General features: G+C 40.8%; 1 protein-coding gene across 1 annotated transcript; it reads right to left on the bottom strand.

The window, feature by feature from the left end:
• Positions 1-219: 219 nt before the first annotated feature.
• On the bottom strand, positions 220-15446 carry EDARADD (EDAR associated via death domain). Its single transcript, XM_075708208.1, has 6 exons — positions 15416-15446; positions 10864-10925; positions 9157-9196; positions 6037-6152; positions 3146-3191; positions 220-596 (listed from the first exon to the last, which is right to left on the bottom strand). The coding sequence occupies exons 1-6, from the start codon at positions 15444-15446 to the stop codon at positions 220-222; spliced, it is 672 nt and encodes a 223-aa protein (XP_075564323.1).
• Between the last annotated feature and the right edge of the window lie 2723 nt (positions 15447-18169).

Genomic DNA, 18169 nt, shown 5'->3' with positions numbered 1-18169 from the left:
AAGAACACAACCTGCATTATTCCATCCATTTTTTCGAAGGTTATCTTTGCAACCCTGAGGGCACAAAACATATGTATGTGTATACAGTATGTAAAGCTTACACAGTATACAAACCGTCAGTACAGGCTCTCTCTCTCTCTCTTGCAAGGGAAACTTCCCAGGTACTAGTGGCAGCTAGTCCCAGCATTTAACACGTACGGACTAACAATTTTCTTTGACCTAGAAGTCATTCTGGTAAGTTCTGTTCCCTCTCTTGGGCCATTCCTCCTCCACCCATTTCAGCAGCACTTTTACAACATCAACTCTCTTATAAAATTTACAGAGATCAATCAGCTGCTCCACAGTCCTGTCACTATTCCGTAGCAAGAACTCCAAGGTGGGACTTTGGGGCTTCTGTTCAAGGAAACACAATTCATCATAAGTCATCCCCCACTTGCTTGCTAAATTTCTCCAGTTTTTCACTGTTGGGTGGCAGGGATCCAGCTTTAGCCTCACTGTGTACAACAAGTCCTCATCATTGAGCATGTCACTGATGGTCGGTGCACGGAATAAACACAAAGAGCAGGTGCCATTTTCCTTGCAGGTTTTCTTAAGATCTGCAGTAAAAACCATTACATGGGGAGAAGTTAGGATCTATTGCTGTGGTTTCACTGGGAACAAAGAGTTAAAAGCGCAAAGGTTTGAAGAGTATTATGTTCCTGTGAATTGTTTCTGAAAAAGTCAGAATAGTGACATGTAATGCCTTTCCTTATGAAGTAGTCATGAAATTAACTTTCTAAGACTTCTCTCTTCACTATGCTCATGGCTATAATCAAAAGGACAGTAATTTTAGAAGTACCATATTTATACTTTTATAGAAAAAGCATGCAATTCAATCCAGCGTGTGAGCTGCGATATTCCCCTTTCTGGTTTTTGGGAACTACGTCGCTTCCTTGAATCTGCCATAACCCCTGCTTACATCACCAACAGGATTATGCGCGCATTATGTGCATCTTGTATACATATGTTGTAGGATGAAGGAAAAGGTTTTGCACTTCTGAGCTGCTGCCTTCATAACAACATGAAATATTTGCACCCGGAGAATCTTTGCTGACAGCCGCAAACACAACTAACATCTAGTACTTCAACACAATTAAAAAGTGGAAATGTTCCTTTGCTTTGTGAGGGCTCTTACAATAAAAGCTGTCCCTGTTCTACCAAGCAAGCCTATTTTAAATGTACATTATGAAAAGGAATAAAGTGCATACTCCTCCATGTGTGAGAAAAATAAAAATACCAAGTTGCTGGAAGTAGGTGGTGATATGTTCTAAAATCTGCATCAAATACTGAAAATTGCCATTTAGAGGTCTCCCACACACAACAGTCAGTATCACCCTGGCATTGTGAACAATGTGGTGCTATCAGACTGTATTATATATTAATAACCCGTAAAAGCACGTAGAAACCAGTTCTAGTCATACTTCTAGTTAAATACTAATACTAAGACCTTTAACATTGCAGTGTTTTTTTAATGACTCAATTAACATCGAGCATTTTGGCTGCAGATATGACCTTAACTCTCCCTGCTCTTTTTTGAAGGCAGGGGGAATTTGGTATGTCCAAAGAGCAGTAGATAATGGACACAGCCTAGAAGCACTTTCTAAAGCTTCTGCCCTCCAGCCTCATTGTACAGCTTGGAATAGGGAAGTACCTCATTCTACCTGGGATAAAACTCTTTGAAAAAGGGACACTACAATAAGAAAACTGGTACTGATCAAAAGAGTGATTAAAAACAACAACAGAAAACAGTGACACACAATTTACAGTGCTGGATCAGTGCTGGTCTAAGAGACCTGAACTATATCTCTAGCAAAGGGCAAATCTGGTGTTTGGTGCCACCTACTCATACAGACAACAGCACCTATTAGGGTTTTTTTTGTTTGGGTTTTTTTCATTTGCAGTAATTATTGTCAGATTGTGTGAAAATTCCAGAAAGACCATCAAATTGTGACTTTTTTATTCTGAATATTAGTGCTGATAAAAGCTACTCAGCTGAATGTAGCTTCTGCATGCACTTTGTTCTTTTGTTTTTAAGGGAAGAACAGGGTATTGTTATTTTTGTAATATTGCTCACTGGCTTGGCTTTTTTAGCAGGCCAAAGACAACTTCTGAAGTTTTCAACAAGTTAGGACGTGCAGCAACAACACTGCTGCAGACACATAACTTCATACAAATGCTTAGATTCCCTGTTAAGGGGAAACATGTTCTGGTGACAGCTTTGCTCACCGGTATTCCACAGGCCTTGCAGCTGTTCTCTACAGAAATACATACGTGAACTATTCTGTTCTTCTCATGCACCCTAAACTCTCGCTGAAGCGAGACAAAATTTGCTTGCTTCGCTCATACCAAGATTTAGTCATACAAACAAGGCAAAATGAATGTAATCCAATCAAAGTTCTGGCTGAGCTCAAAGGGCAGGAGAGCACCCTATCTGAATTTCATCTTATTTTGCTTTGCAAGGATGCCAGAGTAAGTTTTATCCTCCAATAGAAGCAGGGAAGAAGGGGTAAAGAAAACACAGCGCACAGTTATAGGTAAACAAAACTAAACCAACCTGCTTCTTGTGCTATACCGTGTGCAGACTATCAAAAGCACTATAAAGAATCCTGCTTTCCTAAGATGCCCTGTGTTATATATGAGCAAATTATGATCTACCCACCTCATTGCATGATCCTAATGCTACGTGATAGTACAAGCTTCTTTACTAACAGGAAGTTCTCAGTTGTTCACTGTTAGATTAACAGGGCTGTATATCATCCACGCACACCCCACCCCCAGCTGAGCTCATAGAATTATGGGATAAGCCCCCACAGCCCACTGTGAGCTTCTGCTCTCTCCAGGTAGCTGTCTACAGACTTCTTCCAAAGATGGATGTACTAGATGTATGTGGAAAGCCCAACTTACACACTTTGTATGATCTGCGTGATTGATCACCACCCCCTTTAGAACAAAGAGGAAGCTGTAAATGACACTGGTAATGAAATGAGCTCCACAAACATTGACTATCCAGGCTGTCCTTGGTTATGACAAATAGCAGTTTTTAATAAAGTACTTTCAAAGAGAAGCTAGGAATAAAATATGTAGAACAGTAAAGCTGACATATTACCTGAAAGTGATTCGTCACTATGGTTTTGCGTGTCTTTGTCTTCTGGCTACAAAACAGAAAACAAATATAAATCTAAACAATGCCTCTGAACACCAGAATAACTATTTCACTAATTTACAAGTGGCAGGACATTACTTAGAAGAATCCTGAGCTACTTGTAAAGTCAGACAGGGAATATATCTGGTTTTGAGGAATTACTGACAATCTGCAGTCTTTTCCGGCAGCATTTTCATGCTTCGGCTCACAAAACTGCCCTGTTGGTTGTATCCACTGAACAACGTCATCTTTATTAATGATATGCTATGGGGTTACGTCTTTTGAATAATTTGTTCCTAATCCCTCAGCAGCTCTTCAACCATTCATATGGCTTGATTAAAAAGATTTTTTAAATGCTTTGCAATGAAAAAAATGAGAATTTTGCCTGTAACATGCAGCAGTAAGGGATTGTTTCATTGACCTAGGAAAAGTGGAGGAGTGTTTTTTACAATTTTCTTTACATACATAGGAAGCTTTTCTAGACAACAGGTGGACTTGAACATTTCTGCTGGTTTGCATGTAACCCTCCTCCTGTTTGAAGTAAACATTCCCTCAGTGGCTTTTTGCCTGCTAGTTAAACATAATGAAATTACTTAGCAGCTCGAGACTGCAACACACATTGTAACATTTCAATTCTAATATTTAGAGAGCAACATCTAAAAACTGCAAGGACAGCACCTTGATCCTAGAACTGGGGGGAAACTGCAGATGCCCTTACTTTAACTACGCGGGTGTGGAGCCAGGTGAAATAGCTTTCTTCTGTTGAGGATTTAAAGATGAAAGCAGAAGGGGGTTTTCCCCTTAGATAGCTGCAGTAAAGTATTGTTGATTTTTTTGTATTGCGTCATTCTTCCAAAACTACAACAGCAGGCTTCTTAACATTTTGCAGGCTGTGCATGCAAACACAAGTCAACTGGGTAACAATATAGTGTAATAAGATACTCTATTCCTGCCTGCTACACCTTCTTTACTAAGAAATCCACTAAAAATAGAATACAGGCAGCTTCAGTTGATGTGGTGAACATGCATATATTCACAGTCCAATTATAAAGAAGGTAAACTATCTCCAAAATATTTAAAGACTTTGTTAGGAAAAGAAAAATTAGCATGCTGTTTTCAGCATTCCTTTATTCCCTGAAAACTGCAAGATGATACATGCAACATCAATTCACCCCACAAACCATCTGCTCTCCGCTCAAGAGAGATCTAAAACTGCACATGCCACTTGCAACAGAATAATCCTTGCCATTATCTTCTAGTAGTTTACTTTTCCACTGGCACCACGTAAGCTTTCTCTGGACAGAGCTTTTTAAACATGAACTTGGCCTTCATGGCAACACGTCAGCACCCAAAGTTTAAGAAAAATTAAATCTGGAGATCCTGATTATAGTCATTGCCTCCATTCCCACAAATTCCTTAAAAATTCAAGGTAGAAGATTATTACTGAGCCCTGAGGAGCAAATCCCCAGAAGGGTAACTCATTGGGAGAACGAGGAGCTGCCTACCACAGCTCAGCCTCTCCAGAGGTCTGTTTCAAAAGAAACAAACAAGCAAATAAAAAGGAAAGGAGAAAAAAAAAAAAAAGGAAAAGTGGACAAACTTAGTTTGCAATAGATAAGTTGCTGTCCTGAGTTTCAGTAACATTTCCTAGACTTTATGAATTCAAGAAAGTTCAAACTGTATTGCAAAAGCTAATACATAAATGCCTTCAAGAGATGTCATTATACTCACGTCTTGTGATAAAAAATAACAAGAGTGGCGAGTACTGCAAAAAGTACAAACAGGGATACTTACCTGTGCCATACATCCGTTTTCAAAATTTGTATTTTTACTGATCAGTTATTATCTACTTTTGTCAAGTCAGATGCATTCAGGTTTATTCAAGATCATTTTCTTGTAATGTAATTGCAAGAAGACAATGTAGCGCTACTGCCCATGAAATTAAGGTATTAAGCAAGAATATTTTTTGCCCACAACTAAAATCCAATCAACATCTACAGGTCTATGCACAGTCTGAAGATAAGTAGAAAGTTTTTTCAGCTCTGTAGAGCCATTAACACCCTAATACATGGAAATATCTTTATAGTGATTCTAAGCTGGCAATAAATGCTCTCTTCTTGATGATGGGAATAAGACTGTTACCTCCATCATCTGTGAAATGCATACCAAACCCATGTTTGTTTCTGATGAAATTCAGCTGGGACTCTGGCATAAGGAATTCCTTTTAATTCTTCGTCTCGCTGGAAAATGCTCATTCATTTCTCTTCTCCAAGTTTTCTGCTCAACCCAAAGAGAATCAATTTGAAATTCAGCAAATAACATTTCACTTGAAAGATGGTAACTGTGGAGCATGGGGGTCACTCAGTATTGCCCACCCTATGGCAACGTAAGATTCCACAAACAGTGGAGAGTGTTTCCATTACGGGAAGAGCAGCCTCCCAACATGAAAGCAGAACAAGCCAAATGCCTCCCTAAGGGCAAAACACAAGGAGTCCAAAACCTAGGATTCCTTAGTACTTCTCTTATTCTCTGCCCTAGCTCTATTTTCAGCAGGAAAGAGGGAGAGCATGCATGACAAAGCCTTAACTCTTTGTCAGTTCTTCTTCAGAGCATCTACACACTAATCAAAACCTATTTAAACTACAAACTACATGTTAATGATTAAATAACCTTTCTTTTGCTCTTCTCCACAAAAGCTTACTTCATTGAACTCTTGAAAAGAGAGTCTATTTCTGGTCTGTTTTACTGAGTAATTCCAGGCTCTCCAGATACAGTCAAAAATATATTTCTTTGTTAACATACTTATTTAATCAATAGCAATAACTTAGTTCACATTCAGGTATCATTTTTCTTACCTGTTGGATTAGGCCAGAATCTGACGTAAGGGTCTTGATGTTCACAGATGCAATTTCCAATGTAACTTGATCTGTTAGGTATTCCTCATCTAAGACAAAGACTGTGAAACACTGGTCTTCCACCCAAATACAAATTTAAATAGTAAGACTATCAAACGTAAATTATAGGTGTCTAGCATACAAAATTTAACTCTATATCATGATCAGTCACTGGGAAATGCTGGATTAAAAGCCCAAAATATTAAAACAGCAGAGACTGCAACAATCATGCAGAGCACGACTGTGTGAAGAAAAATAATCCTTGCAGAGATCAGATATTAGCGTAGCAATTGTTTTTTAAGCAAACGCCACACTATTTTTGAAGCAAGAGTCATGTTCTTCTTTCAGAAAGCTGACCAGAGAATATTAACCAAACTAATACATCAAAGTAGGCTGAAGACAACTGTCGGAAGTCAATAAAATCCCTTTTTGCTTTGCTTTTCTCATCACACTTACACTGGTCATTATTAAAATATGTACTTCACCAATATTTACCATTTTTTCTACCCCTTTGTGAATTAGGCTATTCCTACTTATCTCTACTACACAGGAGTTTTCTGAAACACTGAAATAATCCGTTTCAAAGTGTGTTTATCAACTGCCCTGGGAGTCCACTGAAAAGCACAACATTCTCCAGTACAGCACAAACTCTATCTACCTTTCAAGCTTCACTTCAGCCCTCAACATAGGGTACAATGGATGCATAGCCCTTTGTGAACCTTGTGCAAACAGACAAATTTCACTCTGCATGATTAATAAGGTCCTCATCATCAAACCATTTGCATAATTCCCCCGGGTCAGGTACTGACCAACCATTAACATGAGGTTAAAAGAGGTTATATTCTACACATTTTTACACACAAGAACTCTCCATGGTGGCAACTACATTTGTAGCGCTGGTACATTTCCATTTGCTGTTCGTTTAGTGGTAAGATCTCATTAAAGAACAGCTTTTAGCTTTATGAATCATCAGATAACAGAAAGAAGACATATTTCCTTATCTAACTCAAGAAATTGATCTGAATCAAATAGTTCATCCTTACACTTGCAAGGAAAAAAAAAAAATCATGATTTTCCTCTTTTTCTGGTTTTATAAGACTGTTGAAACTTAAAGCCAAATAGTATTCCACCCCAGCAGGGTAAATGCTTAATAAGGATTATCTTTATTCTTTATGACTGTAGGTCCAGAGACAACACCACCACAAAAAAAAAAAAAAAAAAAAAAAAAAAAAAATCAAAAAAAGTCTGTCTGAAAATGCAGAGTATGGGCATCAAAATTCCACTTCATTTCTGTGGAAACATTATGTGTGAAATTTGTTCTGTATCTGGGTGGAGGTAGAATTATAATTAAAACATGATGTAAACATTAAGCCTAGTCCTGCAAGATGAGAAGTTCCCTCAACCCACCTTTAATGCATAATCAGTAGAGGGTGCTAAGAACTTTAATAAGTTATGGCCCCAAAATGGTCCATTAATTAATTGACCTAAAAAGCAACAAACCAGCCCCCACCCCACCCCCGGACAATGTAGTGTTTATTCAAACATTATATCTGAAGCAAACATAATTTTGTGTTACACAGAATCAGACCTGCATATCTGTAACACTTTTTAGCTCACAGATTCGTATTTCTAAGTCTGTATTTTTATGGAAATAGTTATGAAAAGTCATTCTCAGAAAACAATTTAAATCATGGAAATGAACAGAATATTAAGAGGTATTTGTATCACTTTCAAGTCCTAAGGGGAAGTGTCAAGATATATTAGTGCGTACTCTTTTTTTTTTTCTAAACTTAGCAAGAGGAAGCATAGACTAAAATTAAAAATAAAGTAAGTTCATTTCCTTTATACAGAAAGTGCTGAAATTTCTACTTCCTCTCAGTTTGCATTCTTAAATGAAATGCATTTAAAACATGCAATCTCAGATTTCAAACAGCTGTGACAAATTTGAAATTCAGGAATTTATCTAATTAATTTTGAGGGGGACCTGATGTCACAGGTGAAATAAAAGGACAGGACATGGAAAAGAATGTTACAGAGAAATTGCTTTAGTGTTCATAAACAATTTTGAAGGAACAAACCACCTGGCTGCAAATAAACAGAAAGTAGTTTATGATTTCAAATTAGTTTTCAACACACATTCTCCCTTCCTACCAAGCAGCACTTCTGAGAAGATGCTCGTTTCCTCTGGCTGGCTCCCCCAAGCCCCCAAGTTTAGTCTCTAACTTTTCTTTCACCCCAGTGGTATATTGCTCATGCTCCTCAGCAAAAGTTCCCATTATGACTAGCCTCTGCGTAGTTTCCTGTGTCTGTCCCTGCTGCAGACCTGCTGTGCAACACAGGATGGAAAACACACTACCTGCAGAGCACTCCTCAACTGAGCCCCTGCCAGTGCATTCCCTGGACAAAAAACAACGGTGAAGCCTGGGATGACAAAAAAACCCCACCCCACATGTCAAGGAAACCATAAAGGGGATATGCACACTATGTAATCCAAGTATTTTACTTCAGTGCAATGCAGAACCTGCACTCCCTCACTCCATTTTCAGTGAGGAGAGGCAGGAACTTGTGCAGAGTGGACCTATATTAGGTGCCCAAGTAGATGGTATTAATACCTACTGAAAGTAAAACATGGCATGAAGAGTTAATTGGTTATAGGGCTGAGAACGCAATCAGAGGCAAGAGATCTGGAAGGTATTTCTGGATTATATTTCTGGTAACCTGAAGGCACTGGTAATCTCTTCAAAACCACCTTCTAACATTACCACATCTCTACCATCTGTTCTTTGAACACTGTTTTTGATGGCACCACTGTATTTTCCTTCCAGATTGAGAACCAAGATCTTCTGATGATAGTTTTAGACTGACTTTTAGATCAAAACTAAACTTTGGAAGCAAATTTCAAAAGTTATATATATATACACCAAACTGACCTTAAAAATACAGAAGACGACACTACATTTAAAACTTAAAAATCTAGGAAAAAGTAAGAGTGTTTCAACCTGCTGGATAACACCAATGGTTTCATTGCACATAACACCACAGATCTATGACACCTGAATAGACAGAATTCACAATACTTACCTTTAGGTACTCCTGTGTCTTGGACAGGATATTTTTCAGTCTGTCACAAAAAGGCAAGAGACACAGATGTTTCTTATTTTGAGTGTAATTGTGCTGGAGAAAGAGTATATAAGACTGCATATATATAGTTACATAGTTAAATTGCTACTAGTTGATCTGTCTGCAATCAGACATAGTAACTTCTTATGTGGGAATTGAGATGCTACTGACACCACTGATTAGCACATGCAAAAGTAAGAGATTGCTGCTTTGCTGCAGTATTTTTAAAGGTATTACTTTTTAGTGAAAAAGCAGAGATTGGAGAAGAAATACTGCATTTAAGTAGCAAGATAATCTAGAAAAGGTAATGCATACCAGGAGGAATAGGGACGACTTCAAAAGCTGTTTTAGCAGATATAAGATTTTACTAAAATGTTACTGTACTGACAGAAAAAAATATTTTTCCCTTCTGCTTGAAAATTAAAGAGCAGATTAAGATGCGATAGAAAACTATTATTACTGAGTTTAAGGGGATAGCTGCTGATTTCCAGGCGTGTTATAACTTACTCTATTATACCTGAAATACACCTCTTTCCCTATGACCCCTACCCTTATATAAAAGTAGGTGTGGCTTTTATAGAAGCTCATAACCAAGCAAACAGATTAAAGACATCTTAATTTAAGGGAGTGGGGGGGATAAACAAACTTTTATTTGTCTCAGACATAGCAACTTTTCCCCACCTTTTAAAAACTCCCCTTAGCAAAACATAGCATCTAATTTAGTCAGTCCACAAAAACAATCACAAAGTCTATTTCATTTATTAAAACCTGCTAACACAAATGCAGGTACACAGACTGCAATAATGGATCCCAGTGAAGGATCCGCATTTAAAGTACGAGTGAAATTTTCAGAGTTTCCTGCTGACTCCCTGTTGCAAAGCTTCAAAATGGGAAGAAAACACCAAGGAAAAGCAATAGCTTGCTCACTTGCCATCCCACAAAATAAACGGATGCATTTCAATCTGTTTACGTAAGACATTAGACAACAGTCTTCTCTGGGCTACAGGGCACTGTAGCTTATCCCCAGAGTAAACAATCCATAGCAACATTAAAAAGAGAAACTCTTAAAAGACCTCACAGAATTTCGTATTACTTTTACCTGATATACTCCTGTCTCAGCATAAGACTGGCATGTTTAATATCCTGGGACACAAAACCTTGTCATAAAGGGTGTTACTCTGGCAGCAAGCACCAGGGAGCACTGCTTGGTCTCGCCCTAGGTTCACCCATGGTCTTACCTCTCCATGACTTCAACTCATCAGCCAAAATAGGTGCAGGAAGGAACAAGAACTTAGTACAACTGAAATTTTAAGCCGTAGGTGGGTTTTCTTATCCCTCCAACCCACATAGACAGAAGAAAGTCAGCACCCATCTTTCTCGGTTGTTGGGTTTTTTTAAATTAAAAAAATGGTACTGTCATAGCCTCTAGAGGCTCTCCCATGGATAGCTCAGCTGATACCACCCAATTCAGCTCACATACCTATTGGTATTTTTACTTACACTTGAATTGCACAAGATTAATAAATTAAAATTTGTTTGTACAATCATACAGATAAGCAAAACCCCCGATACACTCACAAGTTTAACATCCTTGAATGTTTTACCTCAGTTCTGCATTACATAACTGTAGAGAGCTATAATGATTTGAACTCTATTAGAAACACATACCATTGTTAAGGAAAGAGTGCTTGGATCTGTATCCTCCACTGGCTCTTTTGCTGCATGATCTGCTGGAAATAAGAAAACTTTATTACTGCATAATCCTCAAAATAGTTCTGCCTGGCAATTCATATTTTGCTTCTGTCTGACCAAGACAAAGCACAACTGTGCAGCCATTACATGCATTATGTCAAATTACATTTCCACAAGAAAACATGACAAACTAGAAAACATCAGACCTACTAGCACACAGATGAGAAACTACATGGAACAAGGAAATCCAACTCTAAGCTAACAAAAGACAGACTTAAATGAAAATTCTAAATTATTTTTAGTTAAAAAAAGAAAATCACAAAACAATTCAGCAATATCAGCAATAAAGAATAAAATCCAGTAAATCTGCTAAAAGCTAAGTTTTGTTCTCCGAGTGGCAGCACTGTTTTTTCTTTAGAGCAATAATTCAAACAGTAAACATACCCACTAAAACAAAAATTAATACTATAATAAACAGCAGACTGTAGTACAAAACCTAATAAAAAAAAATATGAGGTAAACATTAATTATTTGTGTACAATAGAATCATAAACTTCAATTATATTAGCATCAAAAAGATACAAAAATAAATCTTCAAAGCACTTGCAGGCGAATCATTAAATGTCAACCCCGCTGCACCGATGGCTAAATTGACAAATAACAGTGGGGTACTAACCAAAAGTGCACAGAGAACCTGAAACAAATCTCATACAGAAGTCAGGATTCACAACGCCACTCCTGTAATTTAACATCGTCATGCCATTTCCTCAAGGAATCTCTTCTGTTGATAAGTATCAAGTTTTCAGAAACTGAAGAGCATTTTAAATTATGTAGTAGGATTTTCACTCCATTCTTGTCACTCTCATTCTAAAAGTCCTTATACTTACTACAAGAACACATTAAATGCTTTCAAGCGCAACCAGAAAGAGGTGGCTGGAATCAATATTTGGTGATTACCTTCTCCCAAATATAGAAAATTTTGAACACAGCTTAGTCCCAGAAATGAATTACAAAATGCCCGGTATAAACACGGAGCCACAAAATATCACAGAAGTTACATAGGCACTATTCTAACCAACTCAAATTTAGCATAATTGTTTATTTTGGGGCCTGCTCCTACAAATCTACTCAACGCAACAGAACAACCTAAAGCATAAGACAACACAAGACAGCGCAATAAACAGGCCGGAAAATAAAAAAGGTGGCAGCAGCAGGACAGAAGCAGCGCCAGGGCTCCAGGACCAAGCTGTCCTCCCTCCTGCTTCTGTGAGGCAGCCCCACCAGCAGCGGTTCCTGGGTGTCCGGCACGGAGCCCAGCCCCTCTCCGCAACGCCAGGAAGAGCCTTCCCCAGTGCTGGTGCCCACAGGAAGACCACGCGCGTTCCCCAGGCAGGTGGCACACGATCCGAGGGGTCAGATCTACGAGGCTTGAGCACAGCGTTTGCACGCAGACACGCTGAACATCTTACACGGGCAAGATGTCTTTGAAATTTCAGATGAGCATGTTCACACTGCAGTGCAAGTGTAAAGTTTAGGAAGTTTAGGAAGACATACACAGAAGAGGAAAAAAAAACCCCAAATGAAAACCTCATAATCTTGTCACACACGCCCTTTTTGGTAAATATTAAGTCCCTGCTCCAGAAACATGGTATTAACAGAACATTCTGGATAAAGCCTGCCCTGATGGCAAGGGCCAGCACAGACTGCCATAAGCTTCCCAACTCAAATGCAGAGAGGGTGGGCGTCAGACTGGGATATGAGGAAATACAATAAGCTGGCGCAAGACCTTGTGCGAGAGTAGGGCCAAAAATGGAGGATCCAAGTGGGAACTGTAGCGGAGAGCTGCGAAAAAAATGGGAAGGAAGCTGGGGCAAAGAGAGAAGCCCACCCTGTAAAGGAAAGCTGAAAAAGGAGGAGGTACTGGGGGCCAAAGAAAGGCTCCAGGGAAGAAGGCCAGCCCAGGCATCCCCAGTCTTGCTGTTTCTCCACTGTCAGCAAAGACCCAACAAAGCCAGTGGCAAAGCATGCAATTTATCGTCAGTTTATTCTGGAGGTCTTACAGGTCCTCCTTATGGATTCGTGGCTGGGTTTAAAAAAAAAAAAATAAAAAAAAATAAAAACCTTTCTTTTGCCTTTGTAATCTAAGAACAACCTTAAGATAGATGAAAACAGACCCCACAAACAGTCCATGCCCTGGTGAACCTTGGTGGCTACTGTAGCTATGGTAAGGGCTTCATTCCCTGTCTTCTGTAACATCTCCAAGATATGGCCAAGGTACATTGCGACACTGGTAATTATTTACTTTCCACAATCCAGAGGGAAGCACTAAAAAAAATGGGAGAAGCTCCAAGAATATAGGCATCTGAAGTAAGGATTTGACAGACCCCAGGGTGACCCTACAAGAGGGGATGGGGTACAGGGTGGTACCTTTAATTGACTCCTGCTTTCTAGGTCTCACACAGAAACACAGTCACCATGAATCTGTGACTCTTCATCTTTCTTGCTTAGTATCCATCCTGAAAAATATTTTAAAACTGTATTTCTGTCCCTATACCTCATTTTCTTGCCTTTTGTTTTTTCTGGCTCTTTATGAAGAACAGCAGTTTCCATGTTTTTTAGGTTGTGGAGCACTACCAAGTCCCAACATTTTCTGTAAGTGGCATGTATGTGTATAAATATTTGTACCTAAGAATAAACGCTGCACATACTGGCTGCAGATGATTCACCATGGTCTTGTTGATCACTGATAGTTGGCAGATAATTTGAGAACCGCAGACTTAATATTTAATTGTGAATAAGGCAATTAAAATGCCATGTCCCCTCTCTCTTTCCCACACGTACCTCCCACAGCATTCAGCAGCTCATCTCCTACAGCTGGATGCAGGTGCACAAAACAGCAGGGAGGAAAGTTCTCTGTTTATCTCAAATGTGAAACATCCACAGTTTTGCATGTTGAAAGGCCAACAGGTGCAGACCGTCTGATTTCACAGTTACTTTGACAGACAGCTTGATGACAACATTATCTGGGACCCCTCAAAAAAATCCCTATCACCACACTCCCCACTGACAGCATACAGCCAGTGGCCTGCATTGATTTCCCCACACTTCTGCCAGGAACCACACGTGAATTGACTGAGATGGACATAAATCAGCACGTGCGAATTGACTCGGACAGACATAAGTCAGGTTCGATGGTCGCTCCCAAGGTTCTTTTCTGCCGCCCAGCACCTGCACACTGACCGCTCAGCGGCTGCCATGGCTCTTCTGCCTGAGCCTGTCCAGTATAACCAGTCTGCAACTGGAGCAGCAGGCTTGAACCCATCACCACCATATCTCTCTGCTCAATACCACTACTCTAACGGGGATGCAACGCTGTGCACTTAACAGTGTGACCAGTTTGCCAATTTTATATATACACAGGTGTATATATCTGTATACGCATACATATTCAAACTTCTAATCCTGCATCTGCTCTTCATCCTTGCATTGGAAGGAAGTCTGAAGGTGAGTTTTGGAGACCTCAGCATTCTGACCTTTCAGCAGGAGGGGGTTCACAAAGCACCATGTAGCAGAGACGGCATTCCCCTCTGTCAGAGTTTTTTCCCTGCAACGTAGCCTTGATGCCACCAGTAGCAAGTGAAGCGTGTAAAGTCTAGCGTAGTTATGCAGTTCAACCATACACATATAAGATCTGTCTCACGCCAAGGCAGGGCATACGCATGAAGAGTACAACTTCGTACAACTTGATGAAGTGATCACCCTAATACTAATGTTGCTCATGGCGATGAACCCTTTGATTAAACCCGAATCAACAACGGTGCTTCGACCAGAGGCACGTGACTTTCAGATTTGAGTAAGAGGAGGAAATATGGCAAATTAGATTAGAATATTCAGTTCTCTGAAAAATCAGATGGAATCACAGAAGCACTCACGCGTTTTTGTTCACTATTAACTACGGAAAACTTTGCTACTGTCTGAGCAGGTAGGTGGGGACAAACTGTGATGCTGGCACACCTGGGATGAGGTACTCAAAAGTCATTTGCCATTAGCCCTGCCAGTTAAAGAGCATGGGCTTCTTAAGCACCCAGAGCCTGGCGCTTTTGAGAAAACGGCTTTTTAATGTGCTGTTAGAAAGCCCAGCCTAACGCACGCACTAAACGCCGGAGCAGGCTTGACAAGACAAGTTGCACTAAATCGCATCGGCAGAGCACATGATAAATTATTACCATGTTTAATTGGCGCGTGCGGGGGGGGGGGGGGGGGGGGCGGGGGGAAGAGGTAGGGGAGCAACTAACGAACCCTTTTAATCTCGCCCGGGGCCAGGCTCCTCACCTGGCTCCCCATGAGCCACGGCCGCGGGTCACCCCCGCCCGGGGCGGGGGGAAGGAGGGCGCCGGGGGCCGCACCCCGCGCAGCGCCTGCCCCGGAGCCGCGGGGCAGGGGCGGGGGGCTGGGAGCAGCCGCCGCCGCCCCTCCGGGCACCACCCCGCCCGGCTCCCCGCCGCCACGGCAGCGGCGTCTTCCTCACCTGGGGGCAGCGGGTCCTGCGGAGCGGCCATGGGGCGGGCGGCGGCGGCGGCGGGGTCCCAGCGTGAGGAGCGAGCGGCGCCCGCCGACGTGCCCGGAACCGCCGCCCCGCCCCGCGCCGCGCCGCGCCGCCCCCTTCCTGCCGCCGCCGCCGCCGCCGCAGGTAGGGCCCCCCCCCCCCCCCGCGGGGCCGGAGGGAGGGCGGTGCCGCCACCCGCGCCCCCACGGGCACCACGCGGGTGGAAAGCCCGCTCTCCCGCCGGCACGTTAAGGGTTAACCCCCCCCCGGAGGCGGGAGCGCCCCCGGCTCACAGCCCAGGGGCGGCGTTTCGGGAGCCCAAGGATTGCGGAGCGACAATCAGGGAACCGCACCGGGTTTTCCACAGACATTTAAAATTCATCTTCTGATGCTACAGGCGCTTCCCGTGCGGTGATGATGTCAAATCTTTGTGTCTCGCTGCTTTGGGTCCCCACTGTCACCTCTGGCAAATTCACTTAAGGTTTCAATATACTTAAAGTAATACAGATTTCTTAAATGGGGTCCCTGCATGAAATCACTTTCTAAATAAGAAATATCATGTATTGCTATTTGTTGTCCAATAAACAGCAAAAGCAACCAGCACAACTCAATGTGCCATATAAAGACCGCATCTGTGTGTTAGCCACCTTACTCCTTTACTAACAAAGTAACTTTACAGCCAAATTCTACTCCGTTACACAGGGAGAGCTCCAATTCGGTCAACTGGCTTACACTGGAGTAACTAAAAGTAGCCTTTGGTCCATAAAGCATTAAAAATTGAGTACTTTTCCACAGATTATTTTCCATCTCTCATGCATGTTACAAATCTTAAAAAAAAAAAAAAAAAAAAAAGACCCACAACAAAACAAACAGTGATACACATTAAATTGCTCTTTTTTTCAGAATTCAGATTGAATACAGTGGCTCATCCTGCTATTTGGCTTTTCATGAATGACAATAATATTAATGTTTTTCAATGATTCTGTTATTGTGAGAGTACTGACATGGTATTTAGAAGATTCAGAGCATCACCCTTACTTCACCTAGATAAATGGAGGTTTTGCCATTGGGTTATACACACACAAACACATACATATACCTCTATGTATCTTAAGCTCCAAGCTAACAGATCACTAACGTTTCCATAATTCATGATGTGTAAAAAACAAGTATTTTTTTAGGCATATCATTGGAGTCCAGTTGTTCATGGTATGGGTTGACTCTGATTGCTTCCACATTAATCTTGAAACTCAAAGAATGGAGGCATTTCTTAGTTTAAAAGGGTAACATCAAGTCTAATTAGAAATAAAATTTCTGATTCTGTATGTTTCCCTAGATTTCCTAGGAGGCACAATGGTTTTGGTAATGGATAATCAGACTGAGAGTTAGAGGGTGGAAAAAGTGTATTCTTACCAACACAGAGCTGCACAAATGCTAGAGTAAGAAGTGGAGCCTCTCCTGTAAGTGTAAGGAATGACAAAGCCACAGTAGAGCTAAGAATTTTCTGGATTTTAAACTTGCCATATTTATGCCTCAATACAATGAATGCCATATCTGCCCTGAGGACCTGCACATATGTATTGCCTCTGCGTGCTGTTTGAAGACTACTGGTTTTAACCCCAGAAATAGATATAGTCAGCAACTACAAAAACCTTGGATAAATACATGTATAACCTATATAAAAATGCATTCATTAACATCCTGCAAAATATCTCTAGGGTACTATTGTTACACAGGTGGCTGTAAACTGCAGAAACATACAAAACATTGGCTTTGGGGGGCTAAGCCAGGTTTTACCACCAATGTGGCATTTACTCTTCTGATAACTTACAACCTGAAATCTTCCTATATTAGGATTAAAAAATTATTTTTGTAAAAAATAACAAAATAATTTTAGCAGAACAACACTTGTGCTAGCAGCCAAAACTGGTTACTGTTGTTAAAAATCATGTATTTTTAAAAGCGTATTGGTAAATTCCATTGGCTTTTCAATTTGGAACAGTTTTTTTTAACAAATTATTCATAAAGAACTCTTTAAAATAATGGCATTTAATAATAGAAACCAATACTCTAGATAACATTACTGCCTCCAAACTTAGGTTAGTCATCATATTTTAACATTTTTTTCCTAGTACTGAAGGAGGAGCCTGCAATTACATACAAACATCTCTAGAGCACTGTCAACAGTACAGATTAATCTGGCTGTTGCATGCCTGTTCTTGCATTATTCTTCAGTGAGTGATATAGAAGTCTTTGTTGCTTAACTAACTGACCGGTATGGAAAGCCAGCAATTATTTTGGCAAAACTAAATATAATTGTATCATAAAAACTAAATCCAGAATAAGATAACTTTAAGCAAGGGCATTCTCTAGAATAGAGCAAAAGAGCTCTCAGTCCCCAGGTGTAAGAAATCAGGCAAGGAAGGGAAGAGACCAGCATGGCTGAGTTGAGACCTGCTGGTCAAACTAAAGAGCAAGAGGGAACTGCACAGGCAGTGGAAGCAGGGACAGGTGTCCTGGGAAGAGTACAAGGAAGCTGCCCGGTTGTGTAGGGATGTGGTCAGGAAGGCCAAGGCACGGCTGGAGCTGAGTTTGGCAAGGGATGTAAAGAATAACAAGAAGGGCTTCTACAGGTATGTCAACCAGAAAAGGAAGGTTAAAGGAAGCGTAGCCCCCCTGCTGAACAAGAATGGCGACCTAGGATCAACAGACAAGTAGAAGGCTGAGGTACTCAAC

This window comes from Pelecanus crispus, chromosome 3 (assembly GCF_030463565.1).
Source record: "Pelecanus crispus isolate bPelCri1 chromosome 3, bPelCri1.pri, whole genome shotgun sequence".
Classification (NCBI taxonomy): domain Eukaryota; kingdom Metazoa; phylum Chordata; class Aves; order Pelecaniformes; family Pelecanidae; genus Pelecanus; species Pelecanus crispus.
The sequence above is the reverse complement of the archived record's forward strand: the minus strand, read 5'-3'. Positions and strand labels throughout refer to the sequence as shown.

Coding starts and splice junctions, on each gene's coding strand:
- EDARADD (XM_075708208.1), bottom strand. CDS start 15,446: ATGGCCGCTCCGCAGGACCCGCTGCCCCCAG. Junction 9,197..10,863: donor GCACTCTTTCCTTAACAATG/GTATGTGTTTCT, acceptor TTTTTGTGACAG/ACTGAAAAATATCCTGTCCA. Junction 597..3,145: donor TAGTGACGAATCACTTTCAG/GTAATATGTCAG, acceptor TTTTTACTGCAG/ATCTTAAGAAAACCTGCAAG.